This window comes from Ramularia collo-cygni, assembly GCF_900074925.1.
Source record: "Ramularia collo-cygni strain URUG2 genome assembly, contig: RCC_scaffold14, whole genome shotgun sequence".
Taxonomy (NCBI): Eukaryota; Fungi; Ascomycota; class Dothideomycetes; order Mycosphaerellales; family Mycosphaerellaceae; genus Ramularia; species Ramularia collo-cygni.
The window spans coordinates 489339-509202 of record NW_019716268.1 but is presented as its reverse complement, the minus strand read 5'-3'; the positions used below and the strand labels follow the sequence as shown (position 1 = coordinate 509202).

The following is a 19864-nucleotide window of genomic DNA, read 5'->3' as shown; positions in this document are numbered from 1 at the left end:
GCTTTGATTGGCGTGGGGATGGAAGAGTATATGATCGCCGACGTCACAAGTGATAGATCCGATCAGATCGTGGAATAACGCTGGAATGTGTCATGGAAATGTCGCGGATCAATGAGTGAATGGAAGTTGTGGTGGTGGTGGTGGTGAGAAGGGAAGAGGAGCTGTTGCTTGTCCGGCTCCTGGAGATACAACAATAATCCCCTTCTCTTCCCGTAAATTCATCTTTCTCTCCTTGTCTGCTCTTCCATCTCGGCCGCTGGCCCTCGCACGTTGAACCAAGGTACAAGGCACCTCAAGCCAATGCCAATGCGTGGATGGGATTAGATCATCACAACGTCCATCAATCTTGGAACATCCCAACAACGATCCGGCAGATAACCATTCACAACAACAACAAGTCAACCAAGACCCTTATTGAACCAATCAACGATCCTTGCCTTTTGCACGAGCTCCTATCAATCCGTCAATCAATCCATTGAAGGTGATGTGGATTCTTCAGCCCCAGATTTTCTTGTCGGCACAGGGAACTCTTGTCAATGCACAGCACAGACGTCACATAACCCACGTGGTTCCCCAATCATCAAACCATCAGGGAACCAGACATTTGACCTCCGCCGTCACAGCCTATCTTAGGCTTGAATCTTATGCAGGATGTGATGCTTCGATGGTACCTTACTAAGACCTTGGACTCTCTATAAGGCTGCCTTCTTTTGCGTCTATAGATACATATTGCTCGACTCCCCATGATGGCAGCCAACAACTCCAACTTTTCTACCTCCTTGGATGTACGCCGAAAGTTGAGGGGAGGAGATGTATACATTGTGCATCATTCGTCAAAAACTTTGAATGGTCCCCTAACAAAACCATCCTGTAGAGCTAGGCAAAAGCTCTGTCTGGCTCTATTCCTAGCCCTCTCCACTACTACAAAGAAGCTCTGTTCAACCTCAATTGGGCATATTCCATCCGCACCCACAAAATTCTCGCCGCCCAAAGAAACAGAAATATCGCTCTCAAGACATGCCTTCGTTATCTACCCGAAGTAGTAGTAGGTATCTTCCGCTTCAAACGATTCCAATTCAAAGAAAAACCCACACCAATCACCAATCACTATCCCTTTTACTCACTCCCTCCCTCACTCATCACATCACAAGCCAATGTCGCCCAGATCTCTCGATAGACACGCCATTTGCGCCCTCTTTGCCGCTTCTGCCAGGAGATTGAAGTCGTTTAGGAACGGCGCAGTCGAAGGCACTCCTCCACCATCTCCTCTTTGGCCCACAAATGCCATCGAAGTTGAAGCTCCTGCTGGTTGCTGCTGTTGCTGCTGGTGTTGTTGTTGTGCTTGCTGCAAAGGATGCGAAGTAGGTGGCAGATGTTGCTGATGTCCCGTCATGGAGGGAAAGTACTGCATTGGCGCATGGTTGGCAGAGGGTGAGGGTAGTGGTGCCGACATGTGGGAGGATTGTGAGCCGGCGGATGAGGAGAGTGATGCGACTGAGCTGGAGGATGGTGTTGAAGATGCGTAGGTGGAATGTTGGTGTGCTTGTTGTGGGTAGGTGAATGGCGGTGGACGCTGTTGTCTTGATTGTCTGGAATCCATTGTTCGGTTTGGTGTGGATGGGTTTTGGGATTGATCGTTTCGGTGTTTGACGTTTCGGTTTCGATTGTCTTTTGTGCAGGTGTGAAGCTGTTTCGTACGCGACAATCGAAGACAGATATTCGATTTGGGTTGAAAGATAAGAGGAAAGGACTCTCTCGTGAGTTTTCAAGAACAAAGCAGCCGCCTCTCGGAGAGATCCTGAATCAGTCGTAGTATAGCTTGCTCGTTCGGAATAACTCGGTCTTATAGAATTGAGTCGCTTGGTACGGATGGCGGAAAGCCTGTCCACTGCAGCGAAGACTCGAGGGTTTGATCGATCGCACGACGTCGGACAAAAGTGGTATACGTCGCACCAAGAAGAGTTTTTCCTTCAGTTTCTGTGCAAGAATCAGGCTGGCAGGAGTGTGAGACGATTACAAGAGCCAATCCTCGCCGAGGTTGATGCAAGGCAAGGCAACGCCGTTTTTAATGGAGTAGGGTATTCCCGGCCGATCCACGGCTGAAATTGCGGCGACTTTTTTTCACACGAGCACACGCCTCGCCTCACTTGTCTTGTGTGACGGTGGGACGGAGGCCTCGGACATACATTTCCCACTCGGCTCGAGACGTTTGTGGTCTGGGGATTGTCATCATTGTTGGACGAAGGACATGCCTCTAAGCCCGGTTAGGCAACTTCACCTCGCAAGGTGAAATCATCCGGCCCAGCCAGCCCATGCATGGCAGGCTAAACAGATAACGCTTGTTGCTTCGACCTTTGCGGAGCCCCAAAAAGCCCTGCACGTTGGCGAGGCGAGCTGGCGAAAGTGAAATCTGGGGAAGAAGGCACCAAGCAACCTTCTACCGGCTTTCCTGTTTCGTCGTCGTCTCCTCCACTCATCCGACATCACATCATCATCCTTTCAACCACCGTCGGCCTTTGCCAATTCGACTTTATCCGCCCTGTCAGTGCCAAAACACACTAGGAACAAGATGCCTGTGAGTATGACGACTGCCCGGTGGAGAAGAGAGAGGGCTGGGTCTCACTGACGCGGCTCACAGTTGATACTGATCTCCGGTTGTACGTCAAGCTTCTCCTGTGCATGAAAAGAAAAAAAAAACAATGCCTGCAGATGCCGATCTCTCCAACACAACCCCAAACACGTGCTGACCATTTGATTCGCAAAAGATCCCTCCAGTGGCAAAACAACCAGAAGCCATCAAATCATTAATTATTTCCAGCAAAAGATTGCCACCTCCACAGAACCACGAGTCAAACGCTTGAAAATCATTCACATCAACGATGATAATCTCGGCCTGTCGCGAGATGTCTACGCCGCAGCCCGACCCGAAAAAGATGCCCGAGCGACATTCTCCTCGGCCATCAAACGTCACCTATCTCAGGATACAATCGTCGTGGCAGATGGCATGAATTACATTAAAGGTTTCCGCTATCAATTGTATTGTGAAGCAAAAGCCATGCAAACGACGAATTGCGTCGTGCATGTTGGGACGCAAGCCGCGCAATGCCGAGAGTGGAATGATAATAATCAAAATCAAGATTCCACTCCTTCTTACGCCCCGGAAGTTTTCGAGAATTTGATTTTCCGATACGAGGAACCGAATGGCATGAGTCGATGGGATGCACCACTCTTTACACTTCCCGTGGAAGATGCAGAGCCTCCGAATGAGGCGATTTGGGAGGCTCTGATCGGGTCGGATGGGAAGCAGAAAGTCGTGAGGCAGAATCTTGCAACGGTCCTCAAGCCCGCCGCGGAGCAGGACTATCTGTATGAACTCGACAAGACGACATCAGATGTCATTGGGTTGATTACGGGCTGGCAGCAAGATCATTCCGGAGAGGGAGGCGGGGAGATTCCCGTCCCGGATTCCGAGCTGGTGATATCACTCCCTGTCAGCACTCCCTCTCTCCCACAATTACAGAGATTGAGGAGGCAATTCATCAATTTGAATCGTCAGCATACGCTGGGGAAGAGTCGCATCAGGGATCTATTCATAGACTACCTGAATGATTCCTTTCAGAGCTGAGAATGCTGGATGCAAGTTCATTCATGCAAAGATGCAAGCAAGGGTCATCGACAACAACATCCTCCTCCTCCTCCACCTCCTTGATCTTCCACCCTATCCCTTCCATCTCCAGTATCGCAGATGCCCTCTGCTCCACGATCATTTCCCCCTTCCCCTCTCCCTGCAGCCTCACTCCTCCCACGATCCAAATCCGACAAAAGAAACTCGCTAATATCCAAATGCTGTCCTGTATCCGGTATCAGCAACTCGGAGTCCAAATCAAAAGCGTCAAATCCCGACGGTTGGTGAGAAGAATGAAGATTCGGCGGCCGAGGTTGATGATGATGCGCATCCAGGTTGGTGGGGAATGTTTCGGAGTATTGTCCGTTTCCCCCAAACAAGCTTTCCGGCGGCAAATACGATGACACGGCAGATCCATGATGAGAAGGAGGAGGAGGAGCAGCCTGTACTCTCAAACTTTCCCCGTCATCCCCTTCCCTCCTCAACATCTTCGTTGCTGGGGGAGCGGTACTACTCGGTTGCATATCCATGGCGTGTTTCCTCCCACAACATTGCGCCCAACTTGTACTGGCGAAATTCTGGAAGATCGGGGGACAGTTGCGGCATGTACATCCTGAAAGACCGCAACTCTGGCACATGGCGTTGGGGAACTGGTTGGCGTAGTATTGTGCTTGCATTCTGCTGAAATCGAATGGGGGTGTTTCGTAGACTGGTGGTAGGGTAGGTGGGAGGCTAACGGAGTCGACTCTGTGGTTATAGGATGACAGATCTTGGAGAGAGTTGGCCTGGGAAAAGGAGAGGGTTCGGGGCTCCAGTGGCGAATGTATGCTCTGGGTTTGTGGGGTTGATTGCTGGCAACAGGAGCTTCGCTCGGCTTGCACGCTTTCATACACGGGTGGCAAAAYGATCTCTCGGGGGGTGGGTGGAGCATGTCCCTCCCATGGTAGTAAGTCGGGAAGGTGAGAATGTGTGGGCTGCAGATGTGCGCCAACGTCCATCAGACCGAATCGCGGAGTCAATGAGCTTGATTGCATTGATGGGTAATTGCCATAGCCGTTATTTATGGTGTTGATGGGAGTTCTTGGAACGCTATTCGTAGATGGCGGGCTTCTTAGAGGATATGTTGGAGTTTGGGGAACGGAAGACGTGTAATTCGAGCCAGCTTGGTTCTCGTCGAGAAGTTCTCTGGTGGGAAAGAAGTTCACAGTCGGCTTCTGCAGAGCATGCAGAGCTGTCCAGTGCTCCGGCTCCAGAAGACAACAATACCGTCCCTGTTCATCACAGCGACACTCTCCAGTCCGCTTCTCACCCTTCTTCGCTTTATGCGGGCAAGCTGACTTTGCAACGACACATTTGCAGCCGCCTGTAGCTCCATATCGACAAGTGCATGAATTGGAAGGTCGACCGGGTCGTTTCACCGTCCAGAAGACTTTGGTTCGGCAGACTGGAATGCCGCATTGAGTTGTTCGATGGCCTCGGATACATGACATGCAAGCCACTTTACAGACTTGTTTCGTCCGAGAGTCGATTACTTCAATCGTCTTGAATGGTTTTTCTTGGTCCATTCTTGCCGTAAGTGGCACGTGATCAGGAATGTGAGCGGTGTCGCCTCAGCTGAGAAATATTGAATGTCAGCATCCGTTGGGCTGGCTATTCAGGTAAACCCGGTTCATGCAAATGCCCGGAGACTTGGGTCGTTCCAGACGGCCCGCGACCATATGGTAGATGGTAGATGATTTAGTGAGACGATCCAACACAAGCGTGGCATGCCGTACGTAGTCCAGGAACATGCATGTAGGAGGACATTCATGGTAGAAAACGACGACGGACTCACCTGGTGCCGGGTCTCCACCCAGTGAGCAAGTATTCGGACCCTGACGCCGTCTCGATTTGAGTGTCGATAATTCGCTTTCGCCGGTGAGATGGCACATACTGCGTCTGGTGATTGGTGAGGGAGAAAGATGCAAGGGATTTCTGAGTTTGATAGCCGCGGCAGATGAGCCTTTGAGGAAGAGTTTGGCTGGGTAGTCCACCAAAGGTACAATTGTCAAGGGCGTCTTCGTGAGGGAGAAAGGCACCCACGCACGAGTGCGGGCCGAGCGTGGATCCTCCAAAGTGCGAACCTCCGACCAGCAAATCGCGAAGAATGCCGACGCGATAATTTGCTGGACAACGATACCTATATCATCAAGCCACTTCCCCGGGCGTCCTTGACGAGCGGTCTGGCAACTTGACAGTCTCGGGGATTTGGATTTGGATTCTGATGAAACTGGCCTTTTCCGAGGCAAAACACCTTGATGTCTGATACGGAGGACGACGGGTTGGACCTCTTTCAGGAGCCCAAGGATTATTACCAGCCAGAAAAGGAGCCGACAAAGGTCGAACACAAAACTTTGGCAGGCAAGGTATTGCAGTTGAACTTGGTAGGACATAATCCATTATGGGTAGGTCTTTGCATGCGACAATTTCATATTCGACATGACCAACCAACGAGATAGGGCCACTTTTTGTGGAACGCAGGTCGAACTATTGCAGATTATCTCGAGATTCACAAGGAGGATCTAGAAGGGAGATCTGTCCTTGAACTCGGCGCAGGAGCAGGACTACCAAGTCTAATCTGCGCCCTCAACGGAGCATCCTCTGTCCTGGTGACGGACTACCCTGATGCGGATCTGATTGAGAATCTTGAGAAGAATTGTGCCATTCTACCCGAGCCACGAACATGTCAAGCGGCGGGCTACTTATGGGGAGCATCGACGGAGGATTTGAAAGCACGTCTGCCAGAAAGTGAACGAGAAGCAGGATTTGATGTGTTGATATTGGCAGACCTGCTGTTCAATCATTCCGAGCACGCAAAACTTGTGTCGAGCGTACAGCAGACTCTCAAGAAGGATGGTGATGCACAGGCTTTGGTCTTCTTCACCCCGTACCGACCATGGCTGTTGGAAAAGGACCTTGCGTTCTTCGATCTGGCGCGTGATGGTGGTTTCTCAGTGGAGAAGATTTTGGAGGTAGAAATGGACAAGGTGATGTTTGAAGAAGATCCAGGAGTAAGTTTGCTGCCTTGCTGGTGGGATTGCTTTGTTGACCTTCATTTTCCTAGGATGAGTTACTTCGGAGGACGGTATTTGCCTATCGGCTGAGGTGGTCGGAAGCAGCGCTGAAGACTGGCTGAGTAGGTTGTGAAATAGGGAAGGTATATTTTGAGACAAACTACCGGACATGATTTGCTGGAACATAGAGTGAAGTCAATAACGCAGGGTCGAGATTGATGACACAAACAGTGTCTATACCCGAGAAGACTCTGCTGGCTGATAGGAAGAGGGAGACCGAGAAGAGAGACCTGCAATGTCGGAAACAGTGTTGTTATACAGCTGTGCAACCTTCTGTGATGCTGTAATATACACAACTACCAGCCTCATCGCTCAAAAACATCGCTTAAACTTCGTCGCCAAACTCAGCGCGGCCTGCCTTGGAGTTCAGGTACTCGTTTCTGCGTTTGTGTTAGCTATGGGTGCTGTGTGGAATAGACCGCATGCATCAAGAGCGGCGTTGTCTCCCGGCATTCTTCTCCTATTGTACCCACCTTTCAATAGCCCACTCCATGATCTCGTATGCGATAACCATCGGCACAGCCCAGTAAAGGATCTGGTTGCGCGTGCGTCGGAAGGTGTTGAAGACGGCGGCGTTGGCGGTTCCCGCAAGAGGGTTCTGTCGGTTCTGAGCAAGACCGTACTGGGTAATGCCCTTCTGAGGCTGACATCCTATTCCAACGATACTCCATTAGTACTTGTCCTCGTGCAGTCGCTGATCGAGAGCCCCGTCAGCGTGCGGTGGACATACCGGAATTGCCCCATGGACCGATGTGCAAGTTGAGGCCTCCTGGGTGCTTGACCCCGCGGAGCATCTGTGAAGGTCTCATTTTGTTGATGTGCTAGACGAGGAGTATATGATGGTGGTGTCGGAGGGTATGCGCAGGCAGTGTCGATGCGGAAGACGGTGTTGTAAATGTGGTATTCAATGGTGAAGCACGATTGAAAGCCTCTTAGCGTGAAATGTGGTCAGCCACGCGCGTTCGACTTCATTGGATCATCGAAGCTGCCATCGAAGCTGCCATCACTTCCCCTCCCACCTCTTCCACCGTCCATCTCCTTCAACTCCTCCACCAAGATGGCGCAACAAACCCTCGGATCAATCTACAAGTGGGCCATTCCCGCCACTGCGGCCTTTTCGCTGGCATCCGCTTCCATCTACGATGTCAAGGGCGGCACCCGCGCAGTGATCTTCGACCGACTTCGTGGAGTTTCCGACCAGGTTCAGAGCGAAGGAACACACTTCCTCGTTCCCTGGTTGCAAAAGGCCATTACATTCGATGTGCGAACCCGACCGCGCAACATCAGCACCACCACCGGAAGCAAGGACATGCAGATGGTCAGCTTGACTCTGCGAGTGCTACATCGTCCGGAGGTCCAGCAGTTGCCCAAGATCTACCAAGTAATTGTATTGATAGAGATTCGCGTATACATGTGGCTAATGCAATGCTAGAATCTTGGCCAAGACTACGATGAGCGTGTCCTCCCATCCATCGGAAACGAAGTCCTCAAGGCCATTGTTGCACAATTCGATGCCGCCGAGCTCATCACCCAGCGTGAGGCAGTCTCCAACCGAATCCGCGCCGACTTGTTGAAGCGTGCATCCGAGTTCAACATTGCCCTCGAGGACGTCAGCATCACACACATGACCTTTGGACGTGAATTCACCAAGGCCGTCGAGGAGAAGCAGATTGCACAGCAGGAGGCTGAGCGTGCGAGATTTATCGTCGAAAAGGCAGAGCAGGAGCGACAGGCAAGCGTTATCCGCGCAGAGGGTGAATCCGAGGCTGCAGACGTGATCTCGAGAGCAGTGGCAAAGAGTGGTGACGGTTTGATTCAGATTCGAAGAATCGAGACGCAGAAGGATGTTGCCCAAATGCTGGCCAACAACCCGAACGTGACCTACCTCCCCGGTGGTGGAAGCGATGGCGGAAGTGGTGGTGGCAAAGGCAGCTTCCTGCTGGGATTGAGGTCGTAATCGATTGTGGAGGAGGTTGGACGTGACACGGTGGGCCTCTCGACTGTAAATATATTATGAGCGAGCGACATGGGCTGGTAAAACGCAACGAGGGACAGAAATGAGCGTGAAAGTACTCTTCTCAGAAATGATAATCTGCAGACTTCACTCTTTTCGCGCAGTGCATCCCTTTGCAGTGACGAAGGATCATGCTGACGCAGAGCATCCTGTGAGAGAAACGAGGTTGCCCAATATATGGTTATTGGGCCACAGGAGTCCTCGCAGCAGCATGATTTAAGAGACAATGAACACGCCTGGACCTTGACGGTCTTTAATTCTTGCGGGACCCGTCGTTCACTGCATCCTCACATGCCGCGCAAAGGTAACATGCCAATAATGCRAAGCGTGTCTTCCCCCCTTCACGCGAGCTTCATATGCTCGAGCCTCGTTAGGATGTCAGTGATATATCTCAGACAGAACCACTGTCCGATATCGATCCTTTCGAATTGAATTTATCAAAAGGTATTGTTACTTTAAAGCGAGTCTTGAAGCTGCAGACTTTGCTTTCTATATGAAGAATGTGTTCATCGAGAGGGGCGCAATTTTACAAATTTGAGATTCTGGTCATCGATGATTCTTGTGATGGGTATGCTATACTCGGAGCGCGTCTGCTAAACGGTTGAGTTGGGCTGAAGACTGCGAGAGAGCCCGGCGATGGGAGTCATCTTGGTTCGATATGCTTAAAAGGAAAAGGGAGAAGTGAACGCTTTGAGAGTGTAAAAGGATGGTACATCGGAAGAGGTGGATCGATTAAAAGACATACCGCGTGCTCGTTTCAAAGGACGGCAGCTCGTTTGCAGAGGCCGGCAGACTCGCTATCATTATTACTCTGAGAATCATTCAGTCGCTTAGTGGAACATAGTGAGAGAAGGTTCTAATTGTCCTTTTCGTGAGAGAAATGATGAAAGAAACACCTATGCCGTCCTAGTACTCGCGTTCGGAGAATCGTCATCAGAGACTGGCCTGTTTGCCTTCTTTTCCTGGAGAGACAGTGTAAACGTTATCCACGGATAGCTGAGAAGAGGCAGGCTAGCGTTCCAATGGACCGCGCAACAGTCTTGCGGCGGTGTCGATTGAAGTTGTCCAATTCTGATGGCATGATTCCAGTATCGCTCTCTACTACGCGCAGAGTGGCAGACGGCAGCAGTGTTGAAGCACGGATGGCTGAGTATTGCTGCGTGCGGTTTGGCCAAGCAATGCATAGACACGCGACCGCGTGACATTCCTTCAGATCGGCGTGAACCAAGTGACTTGACTCATGAGTGAACAAACTGTCAAGAAGCTTGTCAAGGCAACGGTCTTGTTACCTATGTACACACGCAGTGATATTGACATCTCGTTGGCTATGATACCAACATCACGGCATCATGCTGGAAGCGTGATCTGCATTCACGCAGAGCTGTTTGTTATTTGTTGTGATGAGTTCCTGGAATGGAAGGGCCTGGAGTGAAATAAGCATTGTGACAAGCTCTTGTGTCGGCCCACTACTGTCTACTAGAGTTTGCACTAAATTCAGGTACAGCCATCTCCACAGTTTCTGCAAGGTACACTTCAGGAAAGACATGTTCCGCTGCTGCGGTGGTCGCCGTGTACTCGCTGTGGTTGTCTTGACATTTCCGCGTCGTCTGTGCTGCCAGAGCGAGAGAGCAGAGGCTCGGATGGGAGAATAGGCGCGCTTCTACATTTGGACAATCTCTCGCGCGGCAAGGTCACTTGAGCCGATGTGGTMCAAGTTTTGGTTGGCTTCTTCGCTGGCTCCACGTTCTGAACGACAGACACTGTCACGAAAATGTATAAACAACGGCGAAGTGCTGCCGCGTGTGTCTGTATAATGTCGAGAATTGCAAGTTGAAAGGCATCATGTGTTTTCCATTCATCGCATTGAAATGGTTCGAGGGGCTTTGATAGGAGCTTTGTTTTTGAGGTGTGGAGCTAGTTTTTAAATTGCGAATGGGGCGCCCTCATCTCACTCCTTCCTGCCCACCATCTTCTCCATTCACCGCGACCTCTACCTCGAACACCACCGCGACAATACTGCAATTTTCCACTTCCGAACAATAGGTTCGATTTCACTCATTTGGAAACCACGCGCAAACACACACTCTCGTTCCATACCACAACCAGCCTCTCACCGCACATCTCGACTCGCCCGTCGCACGACAACACAGCCGCCGTATTCTTTCCGTGGCTTCCTCACCGTACCGAGTCGCAACACATCGACGACCGCACCGAGTCGCAAATTCAAAAGCTGTGCGCATCGCAAACCGCTCGTAAATTTGCAAACCAACAATGAAGCTCTCCATCACGCTGCTTTCCGCGGCGGTCGCGGTTTCGGCTGCGCAACCCCACCGTCACGGACACCAGCACCTGCACAAGGCGAAGCGCAGCAATGCGCCCAACCCAGTCGGAATTGTGACCGAAGTCGTCTACGTTTTGAACGGCGAGCTCATCCCCGAGTCCGATGTGCAGCAGGGCATCAAGAACGGCTCCCTCGTCTTCGCCAGTGATGGCCAGCTCTCCTCCGCAGCCCCACCAACCTACGCGGCTCCCTCGTCTACCAGCACCTCCGTCTACATCGCGCCCACTACGAGCTCTAAGCCTGTCGCAATCACTACGACCCACGCAGCTCCATCCAGCAAGGCCCCAGTCAGCAAGGCCCCGGCGCCTTCCAAGGCCCCAGTGCCTTCCAAGGCCGCTGCACCAAGCTACTCCTCCGGATCCGGTTCTTGGGGATCTGATGCCACGGGTGTCGATGCTGACTTTCCCGATGGTGAGCTCAGCTGCGACACTTTCCCGTCCGAGTACGGCGCTGTCCCCGTCGAGTGGACTGGGCTCGGTGGCTGGACTGGCGTTCAAAGCTGCGCAGGTTCTGACTCCACTGGATATGAGAACATTGTGACCAAGATCAAGGGAGACACTTGCTCCGAGGGCGATTACTGCTCGTATGCATGCCCACCAGGCTACCAAAAGTCTCAGTGGCCTACCACTCAGGGCAAAACCGGCCAGTCCATTGGTGGTATCAAGTGCACCAACGGCAAGCTTCACCTGACCAACCCCGACATTTCCAAGAAGCTCTGCATGCGTGGTGCTGACGATGTCACCGTTCTCATTGAGAACAACCTGTCCAAGAACGTGGCCGTCTGCCGTACCGACTACCCGGGTACCGAGAGCGAGACTGTACCCGTCWACGCTATGCCTGGCTCAACCTCCAACCTGACTTGCCCAGACGCCGACAACTACTACAAGTGGCAGGGCGGCAGCACCTCTGCGCAGTACTACGTCAACCCAGCCGGTGTTGCTCTCGAGGACGGCTGCCAGTGGGGTACTGCTGCGAACCCATGGGGCAACTTTGCCCCCATGAACATTGGTGTCGGTTACAGCAACGGTGCCGCATGGCTCTCAATCTTCCAGAACGCGCCAACCACTGATGCCAAGCTCGACTTCTGTGTCGAGATCAAGGGAGACGGAGTGACCGGCACTTGCAGGTACTCCAACGGCCAGTACTGCGGTGGTGCCAACTACGATGATTGCAGTTCCACCAAGGGATGCACAGTAAGAATCTCCCATTAGCACTCCCTCCCCAGAACACGACTGACAATACTTGCAGGTTTCACTCACGTCAGGAACTGCCACCTTTGTGTTCTCCGACTAAACGCCATCATCTGTACATGACGACAATTTCATGACCAAGCCCTTTCTCGCAGCGCAGCGCTCACACGATTTAACACAGCATCTGATCGTACCCCTGCACGTCCTCGCACTGCCGGCCAGATGCTGACGCTGCACGGCACGCTAGTTTTTCTTACTATGCTTCTTACCGCATCAGTCGGGTCCATTCAATACGGTGCTAGACTCGGATCCTGGTACACATCCGTTGCCCGTTGTTTTCCGAAGATGATGGATGTGCATATGCATTGCGGATTTGCGTTGGACCTGTAGCGTCGAGATCAATGTGCGACGAAGACAATTATCTCTGCTGGTGGTATGAGGGACCTGGCGATATGACGGTCTCTGGTGGCTTCTTCTCGAGTTAAAATTTGGGAGGCCTCATCAAAATAATGTCTGTAGTCTAATATTGAACTTCTCGTAAGATATTGCATTTCCTGTGGTGATGATTGAATGGAGCTTGAATTTCTGAGTCAGCGTCGTACACCTGAACAGAGAGGGCGATGTTGGGTGAGGTTCAAAGAGTGATGGCGCTTGAAACATAGCCCCACACAACACCACGACCGACTTGCATGTGTGAACAGGCACCGACAACCACATTTCCTGCGACCCGCTAGCTCCACTCTCACTTCCCCCCGATCTTTCAGACCTCCTCAAACTTCCCTCCAACCAACCGCGATCATGGCGGAGGCGCCCATTGGTATGCGCACGAGCTCTCCATAAGCTGGAACCCGCTGACGCAGCCCGCAGTGCTCGATGGAGGTACCGGTTTCCTCAAGGTCGGATATGCTGGCCAGGTATGCCTTCTTGACATTGCAGAGAATGGTGGATCAATCGCTCATACGATGATTTACAGAACTTCCCCGACCACCAGTATCCCTCCATCGTTGGACGACCGATATTACGAACTGAAGAGCAGACGTCGGGAGACATTCAATTAAAGGACATCATGTGTGGTGAGGAAGCTGCGGCAGCACGGTCAATGCTACAAATCACATACCCGGTATGTGGAATGGACGAGGCTATTAGGCGCATGCACTGACTGCTGGGCCACACAGATGGAGAATGGCATAGTGAAGCGATGGGACGACATGCAGCACCTCTGGGACTACACCTTTTTCGAGAAGATGAAARTCGATCCAACTGGCCGCAAAATCCTCCTAACGGAACCTCCGATGAACCCACTGAAGAATCGAGAGCAAATGGCAGAAGTCATGTTTGAGCGCTACAACTTTGGTGGCATCTACGTCGCCATTCAGGCTGTCCTCGCGCTCTACGCTCAAGGTCTCTCTTCTGGGGTGGTGGTGGATTCTGGAGATGGTGTCACACATATCGTTCCCGTGTACGACAGCACAGTGCTCAATCATCTCACCCGCCGACTGGATGTTGCAGGTCGGGACGTCACTCGCAACCTCATTTCGCTGTTGACTCGACGTGGATACGCTTTGAACCGTACGGCAGACTTTGAAACTGTGCGCGCGATCAAGGAGAAGCTGTGTTATGTCTCTTACGATCTGGCACTCGATCAACGCCTCAGCGAAGACACGACTGTTCTGGTTGAATCATACACTCTCCCCGACGGCCGCGTCATCCGAGTTGGAAGTGAGCGCTTTGAAGCCCCAGAATGTCTTTTCCAGCCTCATTTGGTTGATGTAGAGCAGCCCGGCATCGCGGAGTTCCTCTTCAACACCATTCAATCCGCCGAAGTAGATATCCGCTCATCTCTTTACAAAGCTATTGTCCTATCTGGAGGGAGTAGCATGTACCCTGGTCTACCATCGCGAATGGAAAAGGAAATCAAGCAGCTTTGGCTGACAAAGGTCCTCGGCGGCAACCCAGAACGACTCAGCAAATTCAAGGTTCGGATAGAGGATCCGCCGCGGAGACGGCACATGGTGTTTCTGGGTGGTGCCGTGCTAGCCAACATCATGGCAGACAAGGAGGACATGTGGGTTTCGAAGCAGGAATGGGAGGAGCAAGGAACCCGTGCTTTGAAGAAGCTTGGAGAGAGATGATGACCTCCATGTGCGCTATTGGGCATAGAAGTTTGTGTGACAAGCAATTGCAAAAAGCAGGTCTATAGCGTCAGAAGCAAGCATCATGAAAGAAACATTTCAACAGTTTATTAAGATCTCTTCAAAGATAATCATGAGGAAGCTAACAGACGCCATTTGGGGTATTCCTAATAAAAGACCGTTAAATGGCAGGWTGAGTTGCGAGGTGGTAGGGTGTGAGGCTGTCGTAGCTGTGTGAGCAAACATAGCGAATGTCTGGCTGAAGCAAACGGTGATCCATGGGAATGCCGCGTTGACGTTTCGCGAAGAGGGGTGTAGAAGTCCCAACAGGAAGCAGTCCATTGGTAGAGGAGACCACTTCCCATCCAAGCGTAGTCGAAGCAGTCATGTGTGCTGTTTTTCGATTACTCGTTGATTTCAAGAACCATTTTCAGCTCTTTGGTGTCGACGTGATCGGCCGAGTTCCTCATACGGTGCACGAATTTAACCTCTCCATTCTGGAAAAGCCACTCGCCTCCTTGCTGTTGTTTACAATATCAGCGATGCTGCACGAAGATTGAAGTTGAGACCATTTCTACTTACCTGCGATGCGGGACCGCCTGACAAGGCCTTTTTAGGTCCGGAGGAGAGTGCATGCCATGTGGAATCTTTGATTACTTGGAACAGGCTTTTGGAGTGGCTGTAACGAAGGGGAATGTGCTGTCAGTTTTTTTTCCATCTNGGGGGGAAGGGGGGGACACGGACTACTCGGGGAATTTATCGGGCATGGCTCTGGGGGGGTTGGGGGGGCCCAATGTGTCTTGTAGTCGGTGCTTGGGCTCCGTGTGGGGGGGATAAGGACATCCCGTTCGCTTTCGCCAATCAGCGATGCAAATGGGCTCTCCGCATCCGATGATTGTGAGTGTGATTTTGTTGGCTGCCAGTGCCTCTACGGGGAGATCCCGTGCGAGTGCTTGGGCGTAGAGTTCACAGGACTGTGTATCGTAGTGGCGTTGTCAGCGAATGTTGATTATTTGGAGAGAAGCTATACGAACGCCGCAGAAAAAGTGTCGAACGAAAACAATGAGTTGTCTCTCATCGGCAGGCTTGTCGGAGTAGAGCGATTTAAAGGCAATCTCGTTGCCCTTTTCGTCTTTGATTAGAAGCTCGCCAGCCGCTTCCACGGCTTTCTTGTCTGGAAGCGCGCGGTGGGCATCTGGGGATGTGGGAGTCTTTTCGGGGGCCGCCATTATTGCTGTGGTGAGGATGGTGAAAGACGTGAGAGTTGAGGGTTTGAGATTTTTTGTTGGTCAATGAAGTTAAGGTGGTGTCGACGATCACTGTTTGTCAAGTCTACCTTACCTCCTAGCTAGCCTCGGGAGCACGAAGATGCGAAGATCAAGATGGTTGTTGCATGTGATGCGATACGACGGACTTGCTGATACTGATCACCCATGATTTAGGCGCCGTGACCTGGATATCTTCTGGTACTGACAGGCCAATCTGGCTGTTCTTTATTATACTTGACAGCTGTACGGAGTAGTCTCCCTCGCTCCATCCGTCTTGTGATCGTGCTATCTCGGCGGTTGTACTGCGGAAACTCAAACAGCCGCTAGAGTTGTGCCGACTCAGCTTCACCTTGGACTTGGAGATCTCATCACCGCCGTCGACTAGAGGATCACCACCTCATCCTCGGTAGCCATGATCTCGTCAAAGTTGACGCATTTGGCGCATCGGACATCCTGTGTTGCTTCCATCTCCTCTCCAGCCTCGAGCACCGCTGCGGCCACCGCTCACCGTAGCACGCAATGTGCTGCCGTCCGCGCCCGTCGTCCACACCAGCGCCGACATTCGAGTAGCAAAGCATCTTGCCCACCAGAGAACAGTGCAACTGGTGGCAAGCCCACTCCGGCGACCAAGGAGACTGCTGAGCTGTCCAACCCGGAAACGACCCAGAAAGGCAACAAGCGCATCCCACGTACAAAGCGCTCGCGACCTGCCACCGCTGCAAAGTCGGAAGATCAGTTTGCGGGTCTACCAGCTGTACCTGGCACACAGCACATCAACTATGCAGGTATGATAATCTCAATCCTATCCTCCGTATTTGTGTGGTATGCTAATCAGTCACAGATCTAACCGTATCTTCGTTCTTCTCCCTGCATAGACCTCTGTCGCTCGCAACCACTATCCCACCTCCATCCAGCGCTGGAGTTTTCGATAGCATCTTCGAGACACGACCCGAGCAGGATCCCTGGGAACATGGCAACTCTGCTGAGGGCCGTCCTGAAGATGTCACTTATGCTCTGACCAGCCTCTTCAAGGGCCTCGGAATCGGTGGTGCGGGGGAGGACAGCATGCGTGTAGATATGATGTCGGAAAGCATGACGAATCAAGACGGCGTGACGCATTTGGATGGTCCACCACAGTTGAAGAGTCTGGACGAAGTGGTGGCTTCCTTCAAACCCTATGCAGCTCCACCAGCACCGGAGCCCTTTCTCTCCGAGCCGGAGTCAAAAGTCGCGGATAAGAAGCGATCTACTAGGAAGAAGACTGAGAAGCGATACCTTACGACCATCTTCCTTACGGAGTCCACGGCCGAGAATGGCGAGAGCACATGGACAGCCTCTTCATCACCCGTGGTTGCTGTTCCTGAGCCACAACGGCCTCGTTTCCAGGAGGGGAAACGGCAACGCGAGCTACACTTCTGGAGAGCTCTCAAGCAGAAGATGCTGGAGCAGACAGATGCGACACAATCTATAAGGAAGGCGCCAAGTGCCGCACAAAAGTACAAGATGCTGCTCATCTCTGTCAAGAGGCAGCGAAAGCTGAAGATGAAGAAGCACAAGTACAAGAAGCTCATGAAGCGTACACGAAACTTGAGGCGGAGACAGGATCGCGCCTAATCTACTGCGAGCACGGCGTGTAGTCGAAGCATTCCTCTAGCGTGTTGGCGCTTGATCTCGGTCGTGTATACCGCGAATCATACGTCTGATCAGGTTCTGCATGGAGCATGTGTGAGACATGACAATCTCAATGAGACAATGTTTCAGCCGCCTGAATGGAACCTACAAAAGGTCTCCATATTTTGATGCATAGCACGGCGTTACTATGGTATTGGCGATGCCTGGCTGGCACTGGATGTGGCACTGAATATGACACTGGACGTATTTGCGGTTCAGTGTTGGAGTCGAGTCTATCAAGATCCTATTCTCTCAATCAAGAAACCAACTAGGCACCTCGGGTCCCCAAACGGCAAGTCCCTCGTCACCAGCCTTTCCCCATGCAACCGGAGTATGTTTGTTCACCAGATCGCCATCGCAGTAGTGCTCTACCATATTGCCCGTCGTATCCCACCAGTAATCGAAGATCTGTGAACCCAGAATATGCCTCCCAACACCCCACACAGACGTGTAATTTTGCTTTGCAAGCCACTGATGACCCAACTGCTGCGTATCAAAGTCATGCACCTCAAAGCTCGAATGATGCACATGGGACGTCTTATTCGTCGACATGAAAAAAGTATGATGATCAACGGGATCCTCCCCTCGATCAATATGAGCAAAAACCGCTACATCTTTCTTCTTCCCTTGTTCTGTGGGGACGTACAAGAAATCCGTCGGAGCGAGATTAAAAGTCCTGGTATACCAATCCAGTTGCTCCGGGAAGTTTTTTACACATAATCCATAATGCCCGAGTTTATGAACCGCCGCGGGACCTGGAGTGTAGCGATTGAATTTCCTCACGCGAGGTTTATGCGATTCATCATTATAGATGATTTTTGGGGGGAGGGAAGAAAAATTTCCTGGTGGTTGGGCGGCGGGAGTTTGTCCATAGACCAAATTTATGGGAAAGCCTTCAGGATCTTGTAAGGTGAGGATATATCCTCCACCTGGCGCATCTTTCATTTCTGTTATGGGCGAAGTGGCGGAAGGGAGGGCGGCGGCTTTTTCTAATTCGGACATGTTTTCTACGAGGAATGTTCCTCCGAGGAATTTCTTCGAGGGGCCTTTGAGGGCGTAGTAGACGTATGGATCTTCTGTGCCGTAGCCTCGCCACCAGATTTCTTTGGGGGTTTGTTTTGCGATTTGTAGGCCGAAGTCTTTGAGGAATTTTATTATTGAGGGGAAATCGGGGTGTTGGTAGCGCATGTGGACGAGTTTTACTAGTTTGATTTGGTTTTTGGTGTTGATGTTGTTGGTTTCTTGCCAGGTTGAGAGGGGGAGGGATTCGGGGCCTATTGCTTCTGAGTCGGGGATTGAGGCTCCGCGATTTGGTGCTGTGTCGTTGTTGTTGGCKGCTTCGTTCGCTGTGATGGTTACTGGTCTGGTTTCTCCATGCTGGGTTGTGGTTTCCGAAGGTGGAGTATAGCTTGTGTTGTTTGTATCAGCCATATTATTCAGTAGTAGATGTATAAGTTGGGATGAACAAGTCTTGCATTCTGCTGACGCTGTCTACTGCCTATATACCACATCATAGCCTGGTAATGATTACAGGAAACCCCACCTTCAGGTCAGCCAGCACAACTGCCGACGCTGGGGAAAGCTGGGTACGCTAGTCTTAGCGGGGGGGGGGGGGACCGGGCCTTTCTTCCGAAGTGAATACTTAGTAACTTAGCGGCAGAGTTCCGCTTTCCGCATACGCGACGCATTCATCGTACATACACAAAAAAAAAAGCCCGAATTCTACACAACATGGCGGCCGACGAGACGATAATCAAGCCCGTGGCAATCCTTCCCGACCAAATCTCGCTACTGGTCCGCAATCTCCAGCCCATCCTCCTGATCTCGCTCCTCCCCGTCTTCTTCAACAGACTAGTTCAGGATCCAGCGAGCACACTACTTGCACTGGCCCCGACCGTCGCGCTCATTCAGGCACTCTATTGCATCTGCTGTCTTCCTTCAACTGGACAGAGCGTCTCCTCCTCCACGACTACTAAGCCTGGACAAAAGAAGAAGACGACGGGGAAACACACGCAGGATCTTGCGGCTCGTTTGGTTGTAAGAATTCCACACCCACCCACCACTTTTATACCCCCCATCACTCATCACTAACTTCCAAATACAGCCCGCCTTCCTCTCCTTCCTCCTAACACTAACCCTCTCAACCCCCCTCTTCTACATCCTATCCCTCCTCTTCGGCGCCCCACTCCTAACCCACACCCACCAAACCTCGCTCCTAGCCCTCCACCTAGCCCTCCTCACCACCCCTCAACTCTTCTACGTCCACGGCCTAGATTCCACCACATGGCTCCGATTAGCAAGTCTCCAACAACCTCTTGATGAAATTTATGGACAGGCTTTGGGGGCTTTGCTGGGGGGTTGGTTGGGTGCTATTCCTATTCCGTTGGATTGGGATCGGGAGTGGCAGAGGTGGCCGGTTACTGTTATTTTGGGAGTGTATATTGGTGCTGTGGGGGGGAAAGTTTTGGGGGGGTATTTGTGCAAGGGGGTCAGGATGAGGATTACTTGAG

At 51.8% G+C, this 19864-nt stretch overlaps 12 protein-coding genes; 7 read left to right on the top strand and 5 right to left on the bottom strand.

Annotated features, from left to right (window-relative positions):
* Positions 1-1144: 1144 nt before the first annotated feature.
* On the bottom strand, positions 1145-1453 carry RCC_08499 (uncharacterized protein; the record flags this gene model as incomplete). The annotated part of the gene is made up of 1 exon (XM_023773749.1): positions 1145-1453. The coding sequence occupies one exon, from the start codon at positions 1451-1453 to the stop codon at positions 1145-1147; it is 309 nt and encodes a 102-aa protein (XP_023629517.1).
* A 1116-nt stretch (positions 1454-2569) lies between these two features.
* RCC_08498 (related to Protein kti12) lies at positions 2570-3625 on the top strand (the record flags this gene model as incomplete). XM_023773748.1 has 3 exons in its annotated part: positions 2570-2575; positions 2639-2657; positions 2766-3625. 3 exons carry the CDS (start codon positions 2570-2572, stop codon positions 3623-3625), a joined length of 885 nt encoding a protein of 294 aa, XP_023629516.1.
* Positions 3626-3669: 44 nt separating this feature from the next.
* RCC_08497 (uncharacterized protein) lies at positions 3670-5190 on the bottom strand (the record flags this gene model as incomplete). The annotated part of the gene is made up of 1 exon (XM_023773747.1): positions 3670-5190. The coding sequence occupies one exon, from the start codon at positions 5188-5190 to the stop codon at positions 3670-3672; it is 1521 nt and encodes a 506-aa protein (XP_023629515.1).
* A 732-nt stretch (positions 5191-5922) lies between these two features.
* RCC_08496 (probable NNT1 Putative nicotinamide N-methyltransferase, has a role in rDNA silencing and in lifespan determination) lies at positions 5923-6800 on the top strand (the record flags this gene model as incomplete). XM_023773746.1 has 3 exons in its annotated part: positions 5923-6069; positions 6124-6675; positions 6729-6800. The coding sequence occupies 3 exons, from the start codon at positions 5923-5925 to the stop codon at positions 6798-6800; spliced, it is 771 nt and encodes a 256-aa protein (XP_023629514.1).
* A 263-nt stretch (positions 6801-7063) lies between these two features.
* RCC_08495 (probable ubiquinol--cytochrome-c reductase chain VIII) lies at positions 7064-7547 on the bottom strand (the record flags this gene model as incomplete). XM_023773745.1 has 3 exons in its annotated part: positions 7064-7118; positions 7212-7389; positions 7469-7547. The coding sequence occupies 3 exons, from the start codon at positions 7545-7547 to the stop codon at positions 7064-7066; spliced, it is 312 nt and encodes a 103-aa protein (XP_023629513.1).
* Positions 7548-7795: 248 nt separating this feature from the next.
* RCC_08494 (probable prohibitin) lies at positions 7796-8695 on the top strand (the record flags this gene model as incomplete). XM_023773744.1 has 2 exons in its annotated part: positions 7796-8119; positions 8171-8695. 2 exons carry the CDS (start codon positions 7796-7798, stop codon positions 8693-8695), a joined length of 849 nt encoding a protein of 282 aa, XP_023629512.1.
* Positions 8696-11023: 2328 nt separating this feature from the next.
* Positions 11024-12386, top strand: RCC_08493 (related to SUN domain protein (Uth1); the record flags this gene model as incomplete). XM_023773743.1 has 2 exons in its annotated part: positions 11024-12286; positions 12342-12386. The coding sequence occupies 2 exons, from the start codon at positions 11024-11026 to the stop codon at positions 12384-12386; spliced, it is 1308 nt and encodes a 435-aa protein (XP_023629511.1).
* A 695-nt stretch (positions 12387-13081) lies between these two features.
* RCC_08492 (actin-6) lies at positions 13082-14415 on the top strand (the record flags this gene model as incomplete). XM_023773742.1 has 4 exons in its annotated part: positions 13082-13100; positions 13151-13197; positions 13257-13403; positions 13459-14415. 4 exons carry the CDS (start codon positions 13082-13084, stop codon positions 14413-14415), a joined length of 1170 nt encoding a protein of 389 aa, XP_023629510.1.
* A 404-nt stretch (positions 14416-14819) lies between these two features.
* RCC_08491 (uncharacterized protein) lies at positions 14820-15644 on the bottom strand (the record flags this gene model as incomplete). XM_023773741.1 has 4 exons in its annotated part: positions 14820-14936; positions 14998-15094; positions 15160-15389; positions 15450-15644. 4 exons carry the CDS (start codon positions 15642-15644, stop codon positions 14820-14822), a joined length of 639 nt encoding a protein of 212 aa, XP_023629509.1.
* Positions 15645-16095: 451 nt separating this feature from the next.
* On the top strand, positions 16096-17297 carry RCC_08490 (uncharacterized protein; the record flags this gene model as incomplete). XM_023773740.1 has 2 exons in its annotated part: positions 16096-16468; positions 16525-17297. 2 exons carry the CDS (start codon positions 16096-16098, stop codon positions 17295-17297), a joined length of 1146 nt encoding a protein of 381 aa, XP_023629508.1.
* Positions 17298-17606: 309 nt separating this feature from the next.
* RCC_08489 (probable trihydroxytoluene oxygenase) lies at positions 17607-18785 on the bottom strand (the record flags this gene model as incomplete). Its single annotated transcript, XM_023773739.1, has 1 exon — positions 17607-18785. One exon carries the CDS (start codon positions 18783-18785, stop codon positions 17607-17609), a length of 1179 nt encoding a protein of 392 aa, XP_023629507.1.
* Positions 18786-19085: 300 nt separating this feature from the next.
* On the top strand, positions 19086-19863 carry RCC_08488 (related to GPI-anchor biosynthesis protein PIG-F; the record flags this gene model as incomplete). XM_023773738.1 has 2 exons in its annotated part: positions 19086-19391; positions 19459-19863. The coding sequence occupies 2 exons, from the start codon at positions 19086-19088 to the stop codon at positions 19861-19863; spliced, it is 711 nt and encodes a 236-aa protein (XP_023629506.1).
* Between the last annotated feature and the right edge of the window lies 1 nt (position 19864).